Source organism: Callorhinchus milii, unplaced genomic scaffold (assembly GCF_018977255.1).
Source record: "Callorhinchus milii isolate IMCB2004 unplaced genomic scaffold, IMCB_Cmil_1.0 Scaffold151, whole genome shotgun sequence".
Lineage (NCBI taxonomy): Eukaryota > Metazoa > Chordata > Chondrichthyes > Chimaeriformes > Callorhinchidae > Callorhinchus > Callorhinchus milii.
Window position 1 is genome coordinate 106,601 of NW_024704892.1, and position 10,951 is coordinate 117,551.

Here is a 10,951-nt window from a genome sequence, read left to right on the forward strand (position 1 = left end):
TGGAGAGACCTGTCATTTTATACAGAGACCAGGTGTGAATATAAAGACCAGGCCTGTTATACACTGACCCGACTGTTTTACAGGTCATTATACAGAGTCCAAGCTGTTATAAGGAATCCAGGCCAGCTATATAGAGACCAGGCCTGTTATGCAGAGACAATGCTCGTATGCAGAGACGAGGCTGTTATATAGAAACCAGACCTGTATAACCAGACACCTTCAATAAGGGACTAGGCTCTAATATACAGACTATGCATTTTGTACATAAACAAGGACTGTTATGAAGAAACAAGTGTATTATAGAGATTCCCAGGCTGTTATACCGAAAGCAGGCTTTTACACTGATATCAGGCCCATTATATGGAAACAAAATCTATTATAAAGAGGCCAGGCCAGTTATTTCGAAAACAGCTCTTATCCAGAGTCTAGGCCAGTTTTCTTGAGACCATACAGTGTTCAGAACTGTTGTGCAGAGCCCAGGCCAGTTACACAGAGAACAACCCTATTAAACAGAGATGAGGCCTGTTATATAGAGACTGTGCAAGTTGTACAGGAATCAGGCCTGTGATGCAGAGACAATGCCTTTCATATAGAGACCAGGGAGCACTAGAGAGATATTGCTTGCTGTACGGATATCAGGCTGTTATACATACACCAGGCCAGTTATACAGAAAATCATGCTTTTATACAGAGACAATGCCTGTTATATATATACCAGGAAGTTATACCTAGAACTGGCCGTTATACAGTGACCAGTCCTGCTAAACAGAGACGAGGCCTGTTGAGCAGATATCAGGCCTGTTTTACATAGACAAGGCCTCTTATACAGAATCCAAGCCATTATACAAAGGCCAGGCTTATTACATAGAGACCAACGCTGTTCTATAGCAACCAGGTCTGTTATGCAGAGCCCAGGCCACTTTTACAGAGACCAGGCCTGTAATACGATACCAGGACGTATATAAAGAGATCAATCCTTTCATACATAAACAAGGAATGTCATACCAATCCAAGTCGATATACATGCACATGTTATACATAGTTCAGGCCAGTTATACAGGGACCGGATCTATTATACAGAGACCAGAGCTTTTATCCAGTGCTCTTTTACAGAAATCTGGAGAGCTATATAGCCTGTAGAGGTTTTCTATAGAGCTCATGCCAGTTATACAGAGGCCAGGCTGTTATACAGAGACCAAGCTGCTATAAACGGAACAGGTTTATTATCCAAAAAACAGATTTGCTTTAAGGAGACCAGGCCCGTTATGCATAGATCTAGCCTATGCAGTCACCTGGCGTGTTATTCAGTGACCAGACCTGTAAGAAAGAGACAGGACCGGTTGTGCTGAGATCAAGCCTGCCATGTAGACACCTGATGTGATATACAGAGACCAGGATTTAATACCGAGATCAGGTCAGTAATATTGAGAACAGCTCAGTTATACAGAGCAGGCTTGTCTTCCTGCAAGACACTTCCATGGTCTTATTCCTCCCTACCTCATCGACTTCATAACCGCATATCAGTCTGTCTGGTCAGTCCGCTCGGCAGACACCGGCCTGCTTTGGGTCCCCCACAATTCCCGCCCCACCTTTGGAGGTTGCACATTTAGCATTTCTGTGCCCAGACACTGGAACTCTACCGGCATTCCCTCTGCCTCATCTCCTTCAAGTGCCGTCTGAAGGTCTTTGTCGTCGACCCTGCCTTCAATTTCAAAAGCCCTCATTGCCTTACATGGCCCTTCCTCTGCCACCTCCTTCAATCCAACTGACCCGCCCACACCATTCACTCAAAAAACGCCGGCAGCTTCCAATCACCCCCTACCCAACGCAATATCCGCCACATGGTGCTAGATTTCAGCCATTTTATACCTCGCGCTCTGTAAAACAATATCAGAGATACCAGGTCTGTCAAAGGACCTCAAATCAACCTATTTGATGGCGCTGTTTGTCATACTCCCAGCACTCCCCTCCCTAACAAACATGCACTCCAGCCCTCCCCATAGTACAGCGCCTTCCTTGCTCGAGTCTTTTCATTCGAAAAGGGTTTCTCATCCTCTCTTGGGATCAAAGTCACAATCAGCTGATTTCATAAGAATAGACGATAGAAGAGGATTTGTCAGCTCAGTGACTGGGAACCGCCTACACACTCACACTGAAACCGAAACCAGTTTCAATCAGAAAGTGCTGAGGTTCAAAATGGCTTCTAGAATCCCGGCTGAGATCTTGACCGAGGAGATCATTTGCCCGATTTGTCTGGATTTCTTCACTGACCCTGTTAGCCTGAGTTGTGGCCACAACTTCTGTCGCTCCTGTATCACCCGGAGCTGGGAAAAGCAGGAGAAAAACTGCTGTGCTGTTTGTCAGGAGACATTTCCAGAAAAGAACCTCACAGCCAGTTGGGCCTTGGCGAGTCTTGCAGAGAAAGCACGAAAATTGGGCCTGACCCCGACACAGACGGAAAATAAACTTCACTGTGAGAAACACCGGGAGCAACTGAAGCTGTTCTGTGAATCTGACATGAAATTGCTGTGTGTAGTTTGCAGTCATGGGCAGGAACACAGAGGTCACAGTTTCCTCCCCATTGAGGAAGCTGTTCAATTCTACAAGGTAAGAATATACCTGAAGAGGGAGTATATCTATTCGGCTTGATATTTTCACACACAAACACTTTAATTCTGTGTATTTATTCCAGGATAAAGTGAAACACGTCTTAGATTCTCTCACACAGAGGAAGGAAACTGCTCTAAAAGCTGAAGCCAAACAGAGAGAAAAGATTTCACAACTGAAGGTGAGATTTAACAACTGATATCTCAGTTTCTCAATTTACTGTGTGTACACGGTGTGATATCTCAGTGTCTCTGGTTACTGTGTGTATACGCTGTGGTGTCTCAGTATCTCTGGTTACTGTGTGTACACGGTTTGATGTCTCAGTGTCTCTGATTACTGTGTGTATACGATTTGGTGGCTCAGTGTCTCTGTTTACTGTGTGAAATAATTTGATGTCTGACATTTGCAGGAAAAGGTGAAGAGTGTGGAGACCCAAGTCACGGCTGAGTTTGCTAAAATGCACCAGAGTCTGACTGACATAGAGCAGCGAGTGATGCGAGATCTCAGACAGCGAGAGGAGGAGATTTTAAAACGAATGGAGACAAATCTGCGAGAGATTCAGGGCAAATTAGATTCTACTCAACAAGAGCTCTCCGAGTTACAGACGCAGATGAAAAAAGAGGATCTCACCTTCCTGCAGGTAAAGAGGTGACCTTATAATATAGTTCAGTCACAGTTACACACAGTCTGGGGCAGACAATCACAATCTGACTGTTACACAGATCAGTGATGAATTGTTTGTTATATTCTGGTGTGTGTTTTTAAGCAGGTCGCACTGTGAGTGTAATGATTGTTTTGGTGAGCCGTGTGTACAATACATGTGGAAACCCATCAACGTCATTCAGTTTATCCAAACCACACTGAGAATTCCACCCACGCATGAAAATCCCAGAGATAAACGGTTGAGATGGTATGAGCTCTCTCTATCCGAAAGCTCAAATCCTATTTACCTCATTCTGTAATGATTAAGCCCGAGGTTGTCCAGAACAAAGATTTAGGGGGAGCCCGCTTTTTGTGTTCGGTAACTGCTGGAGTCTAACCATCTAAATCCACATACCCTCCAGTTGGGGATTTCGCTGTCGGATTAACAGGAACTGAATGGGAGGATTTCCATCCCCCAGTAAGTTGTCGGCCCTCCCTGGTCCTTCCGATGAGCCAGGCCGGGCTGTGCTGCCATCAGCACTGAGTACCCTGGGATAATATGGCTATAGACCATCTAAGAGGCCTGGCTTCATTCCCATATTTCATTACCATGCTTGTCACCTATGGGCCAGTTCAGCTTCGAGGAGACCCTGAGTACCACACACCCTTTCCCTTGCACCACACACAAGAAGGTAACTTGGGTTTTCGTGGAGCAGATCTGGCCACCCACTTTCTTGTTGCTTTGTATCCGGAAGCCGTGTCGTTTGAGTGAGAAACGTTGCTGTAAATATGAAAGTAAACTGTGTGATGCGGAATTCTATGATGGGTGACTGAGTTTATCATGTCGCGTCTCAGTGTGGGCTGACATCTGTCTGTGTTTGATTTCATTAGGAGGAAGCTGCTGGCAACACAAGGTATGAAATTACCTTTCCAAATATCCCAGAATTGAACCCACAAACCAACCGCAAGGTGCAGTTTCACTTTATAATGTGATTTTGTCTTGTTTCAGGGTCAGTGACGAGGGGTTTGATCTGTCGGTGTGTGAGGATGAGCTGCCTGTGGGGATATACAAAGGGCCTATACAGTACACAGCCTGGAGACAGATGATACACGGCATCAGCCCAGGTAAATGTCTCCCATTCTCATCCTGAAGCCGTGTCAACAGCTTCACATTCACATGGATCCCAACACATACACTCTCCTCTCTCACACACACATATAAACACACACACACCCTCAAACACACCCTTCATACACGCCCTCACCCACACACTCCTCAAAAATACCCCTCACACAGACCAAGCACACGCACCTCAGACATGCAAACTCTCACACACACCTCACGGATTCCTGTAGTTCAGTGTTCAGAGTGCTCACCTAGCAAGCGAGACACTTACTTTTAATCTTTTATCTTTGCATTTGATATAGCGCTTTTCACGTCGGGAGGACGTCCCAAAGCGTTTCACAGAACACACTGTAAAGTGAATTGAGTGTATATTTGTGGGCGAACGCGGCAGCCAATTGCGCACAACAATGTCACACAAACAGTCGTAAATTGAAAATGACCAATTTTTTATTGGTTTTGGTTTTTTGGAGGATTATTATTAGGCTCTGTGTGGAGTAAGGAAACTTGCCCAAGGTTTCGCCCTGACCTGCCTGGAATTGAACCCAAGTCTCTCACTTGCAAAGCGAGTGCTCTAACCACTGAGCTACAGGACTCCACAAATAATCCTTGCATTTGATATAGCGCTTTACACATCTTCTCGACGTCCCAAAGCGCTTCACAGAATATACTGTAAAGTGAATTGACTGTATGATTGTGGGCGAACGCGGCAGCCAATTGCGCACAGCAATGTCCCACAAACAGTCATGGATTGAAGATGACCAATTTATTATTGTTTATTGTTTTGGAGGGATTATTATTAGGCTCTGTGTGGAGTAAGGAAACTTGCCCAACGTTTCGCCCTCTGCCTGGAATTGAACTCAGGTCTCTCGCTTGCAAAGCGAGTTCTCTAACCGCTCGTACCATCGACATCAGGCTTCAATTCCACGCAAGGTGAAACCTTGGACAAGTTTCCTTACACCAAACGACTGACAATAATCACTCCAAAATGAAAACAAATAATAAATTGTTCTTTTCCTTCCAAGTCTGTTTGTGGGACATTGCTGTGCGCAATTGGCTGCCGCGATTCGTCCACAAATATACTGTTAATTCACTTTACGTTCTATTCCTTGTACTTCGTTGAGACGTCGAGAAGAAGTAAAAAGCACTATATCAAATGCAATGGGTATTATTACTTCTGCCACATACACACATAGCTCTCACACATACGCCCCTCACATACACATACCTGATACAAACACCACTCATACGCACCACTCAAACACACACCACATACACACAACCCTCACACACAGACCACTGACACAAGCATTCCTCACATGCGCACCTCGCACACCAAATACCCTCACACATATCTTCACACACATCACTCAAACAAACCTCACACACACCCATCACTTACACACCTATTCACATACCTCACACACATACACCACCCACACACTTCCCTCATATAATAATAATAATCCTTGCATTTGATATAGCGCTTTTCACGTCGGAAGGACGTCCCAAAGCGCTTCACAGAACACACTGTAAAGTGAATTGACTGTAAATTTGTGGGTGAACGCGGCAGCCAATTGCGCAAAGCTGTGTCCCACAAACAGTCGTAGATTGAAAATGCCAATTTAATTATTGTTTTGGTTTTGGAGGGATTATTATTAGGCTCTGTGTGTAGTAAGGAAACTTGCCCAAGGTTTCTCCCTGCCTGGAAGTGAACTCAGGTCTCTCACTTGCAAAGCGAGTGCTCTAACCACTGAGCTACAGGACTGCACAAACACACACACACAACCTAGCACACAATTTCACACACACCCTCAGACATACCCTCACACAGAACCTCACACACTGCGTCAAACAATCCCACACACAGCCTCACACACACATCCTGTCACACACTCTCACATACTCACACTCACACACACTCACTCACACCCAGACACATACTCTCACACAGAAACTGACAGACACAGCATCACACAGACGCTCACGCACACTCATATCCACACTCACAGAACCTCACACACACCCTCACACACATCCTGACAGAAGCCCTCACACAGATGCGGACCCACACACCATCACGCACCATCACACAACCACTCTCATGCATCTTCACACACGCCTTCACACTCACACACAACCTCACTCAGATCCTGACACATACAAACCATCACAGCCACACCCACACACCCTTTACACACCCCTTCATACAAACCCTTACAAACACACCTTCACACAACCCCTCATACACACCCTGACAAACACACTCACGCACACCCTCACACAACCACTCACACACACACACACACATAGACCCTCACACAAATTCTCGCACAACACCACACACACAACACTCTCACACAACTTCACACACAATCATCCCCCCCTTTACACACTCACATACACACAAACAACCTCACACAGACCCGCTCACCCTCACACACCATCACACATACACCTCAACCACACACAAGCTCACAAAAACACTCACACACACAACCTCACACGCACCATCATACACATCCTCACACACACGACTCAAACATACAAATTCACACACCCTCACACACCCTCACGCTCACACACACTTTCACAAACAGCCCTCACACACATTATCTCTCCCACCCCCTCACACACACCCTCGTATACACCCTCATACACACACTCATACAACAAGTCTTACAACCACACTCACACATATTTTCTCTCACACCCTCTCGCACCCCCACTCACACGCACCTCACACACCCTCACACGTACCCTCATGCACACCATCAAACACATACCCCCAAACACACCCTCACACACACTCACAAACACAAACATCACACACAACCTCACAAATACCCTCACACGCACTCACGCAAACAACATCACAAACACCCTACTGCAACCACTCACACAAACCCTCATACACAATCTCATACATACCCTCATACGACAAGTATCACAATCTGTTACACACAAGCATCCTCACACACTCCCTCATACCTTCTCACACATACCCCCCCCACACACACATTCTCACACATACCCTCCCACACACCCTCAATCAGACACCGTCTAATACACCTCACACACACACACTCACAAGCACACGCTCAAACAAACACATACACGCCCTCACACACACTCACACACCCACGAACACACACGCACTCACACACACACATACATCTCATATACTTCCCTCTCGCACACACACATACCCTTCATACACACCCACACACATAACCTTGCACTCACCGCCTCTCCCCCCACCCAGACAGACTCTGACCCTCTGAGCTGGATTGTGTCCCCGGGTGTAGATGTGTTCACACATATTCTGTGCTCCCAGACGTCCCCTCACTCCACTTTGTGTTGTTTCTCTCTCTCAGCTCCGGCCTCTCTGACTCTGGATCCTGACACAGCGCATCCCGAGCTCATCCTGTCTGAGGACCTGACCAGCGTGAGACTCGGAGACACACGGCAGCAGCTCCCGGACTCCCCGAAGAGGTTTGATCCCGTTGTCATTGTCCTGGGGTCTGAGGGCTTCACATCAGGGAGACATTACTGGGAGGTGCAGGTGGCCAACAAGACACAGTGGGCAGTGGGATTGGCCCGAGAGTCTGTCAACAGGAAAGGAAAGATCACAGTGACACCAGAGGATGGATACTGGGCTGTGTGGCTGAGAAACGGGGATGAATATAAAGCTCTGACCTCACCTCCCACCCCCCTGACCCTGAGAGAGAGACCCGGGAAGGTGGGAGTGTTCCTGGACTATGAGGGGGGAGAGGTGACATTTTACAACGCCGATAACATGTCTCATCTCCACACTTTCACCCAGACTTTCACTGAGAAACTTTATCCATTCTTCGGTCCCGGTTTGAACGACGGCGGCAAAAACTCTGAGCCTCTGAGGATCTGCCGAGTGACAGATTGATGAGGAGGGAAACCCTCAGCCATGACCTGTGTTTGGCGGTGATGGCCACGAGGCTGAACCTTTTATAATGTGTGTCGCTATACAATAAAGCTTATAGTTTATGTTATACCTTTCACACTGTGCCCACAGCTCACAACTTTCACGATGTACTCCCTCTCTCTTTCACTCTCAGTCAGTCTCTCTTTCTCTCTCTCTCTCGCTCTGACACTCTCTGTTTCCATGTCAGACAGACAGAGTGAGTGTGAGAGAGAGAGGCAGTAAAGGAGAGTGTCTCTGTGCCTTTCTGAAGGGCATTGGCGGCCATCTTTGTTAATGGGTTGGGGGGGGGGGGGGAGTCAGGTGGTGACGGCCATCTTGCTAACGGTGATGAGATCCGGTCGGTAACGTCATGCGTGTGACGTCAGGAGCCTGGCGCCCGCCATCTTGGTAAAGGCGGCTGGACTCAGACTGTGACGTTGTGTGCCTGACGTGAGAAATCTGGCGGCCGCCATCTTGGTAAAGGCGGGGGGAGCCGGGCAGTGACGTCGTGTGACTCACGTAGTGGGCTGAGCCGCGAGCCGCCGAGCGGCGGGGACGCTCGGGACACCCCGGGTAAACCGAGCGGGAGCCGCGAGCAGCGGAGGGAGAGGGCCGAGGGTGTCGGGGACAACAGGACGCGGACGGGCACCGACGGGATGAGATGTGGTGAAGTCACCGCCTGGTCACCACGAGCGGCTTCAGGCCCCGCCCACCTCCGACATTGAAACGTCACTCAATGGCGATCAGGTCTCGCGCTGTCGGACGTCACTTCCGGTCGCCAATTCGGAATGCCGCCCGGGTCGAGTGATGAGAGTGACGTGACTTCCTGGCGGCAGTTTCAAACCCGCGAGGTTGGCGCAAGTCTCCGCCATTATCCTTCTGCTGCCTTGTCCTTCCTCTCCTCCCGTTCTCTGGCAATTCAGCCATGACCGCCATCCCCGTCCCCCCCATACCCCACCCCCGCGATGGCTTCTTTAGCCCACGGGCTGACACTGTCCCATTGATCCCTCGCTCCCCATCTCTGCCTGGAAATGCTCCTCCTCCTCAGCAACCCGCCCGCCCTCCATCCGCTCCTCCCATGATGGCCTTCACTCCCACCGCACTCCCTCCCTCCCACCACCCCTCCTCTCTCTCGTGGACCACACCGTGACCTCCCTCTGCTCCAGAGGTGGCAGCCCCCTCCCAGTCCCGTCCTGTCCCAGAGCAGCAGCCCCAACTGTCCCATCGCTCACTCTCTCACTAGCCACCAGCCGCCTCCGACAGTCAATGATGCCTCCCATTCCCTCAGCCACACCTTATGAATAATAATAATAATAATAATCCTTGCACTTGATATAGCGCTTTTCACGTCGGGAGGACGTCCCAAAGCGCTTCACAGAACACACTGTAAAGTGAATTGACTGTATATTTGTGGGCGAACGCGGCATCCAATTGCGCACAGCAATGTCCCACAAACAGTCGTAGATTGAAAATGACCAATTTATTATTGCTTTTGGTTTTGGAGGGATTATTATTAGGCTCTGTGTGGAGTAAGGAAACTTGCCCGAGGTTTCGCCCTCTGCCTGGAATTGAACTCAGGGCTCTCACTTGCAAAGCGAGTGCTCCAACCACTGAGCTACAGGACTCCACTTCACCATATCTTAAGCAGCCAAAGCCCTGATAGCTAACTAGATAACTAACTGACTAACTAACTAACTAACTAACTAACAGGAAGGTTGTCCTTGGAGTGGGACGGGCTGAAGCTCCAGCCCTGGTGTCTCTCCCAAGCACACGCTCAGCTCACCCTCATAACCTCATCGGCATTCGCACACACATGTGTAGCCACCGGAGTGTACATGTGCGCACCTCCGCAATTAAATATGTGGCCAACGACATGTTCATGTGTAGCCACTGGCGTGTCCGTGTGAGTGCTCACACGCCTCCCCACTTGGGAGCAGTTGGTGCACACACGCGGGTGAGCATTCGCGCTGATGTCACCGTTGTGGTTTTGCGCAGCAAAGGGATAAAGGAAGAGACATTTAGAGTAAAAGCTGCTGCAACATCAGCGGACTAATTCCTGAATTTGATATACCGCCTCGTACTTTCTTGGAGTCGTCGGAAAGCTCCTCACACAATAGATTGAAGAGTAAATTAACTGCACTTTTTATAGGCGAAATATTGTTGAAAGACATTTTCTCTGTGTTTCTCATAATGCAATCCCTTTTTTAACTGTCTATGACTTGTTACAATACAGCCTTTCGCTGGGTTCCTTACGTTTGCTTTCAAAGATTGTTGAAAAACTTTTGCTTATCGCCCTGTTGCCGCAGGTGACATACAGTCACTACACTTTACTGTATATTCTGTGAAGCGTATTAAGACGACTTTTTGTTGCTCTACAGCAATGTATCAAACTTCGGATTATAATGAAGCTACCATTATTGAAATGTAACCGTCATATAATAATACAATTAACTTTAATAATATATTCATTTAATACAGCGCTTGATAACGTCTTCAAGACGTCTGAAAGCGCTTCACAGAATGCAGTGAAGTGAGCTGACTGTATATTTTGTGGAAGAAATACAACATCCAATTGCTCTCAGCAGTATGTCCCCACAAACAGTTGTGCATTGAGCGATCATGGATTGTTTTAATGGATA

The 10,951-nt window shown here is 47.9% G+C and overlaps 1 protein-coding gene across 1 annotated transcript; it reads left to right on the forward strand.

The window, feature by feature from the left end:
- Positions 1-2,035: 2,035 nt before the first annotated feature.
- LOC103173742 (zinc-binding protein A33-like) lies at positions 2,036-8,347 on the forward strand. The gene is made up of 6 exons (XM_042345902.1): positions 2,036-2,607; positions 2,693-2,788; positions 3,017-3,247; positions 4,141-4,163; positions 4,259-4,374; positions 7,750-8,347. The coding sequence occupies exons 1-6, from the start codon at positions 2,197-2,199 to the stop codon at positions 8,292-8,294; spliced, it is 1,422 nt and encodes a 473-aa protein (XP_042201836.1). The 5' UTR covers positions 2,036-2,196; the 3' UTR covers positions 8,295-8,347.
- The last annotated feature ends 2,604 nt before the right edge of the window (positions 8,348-10,951 follow it).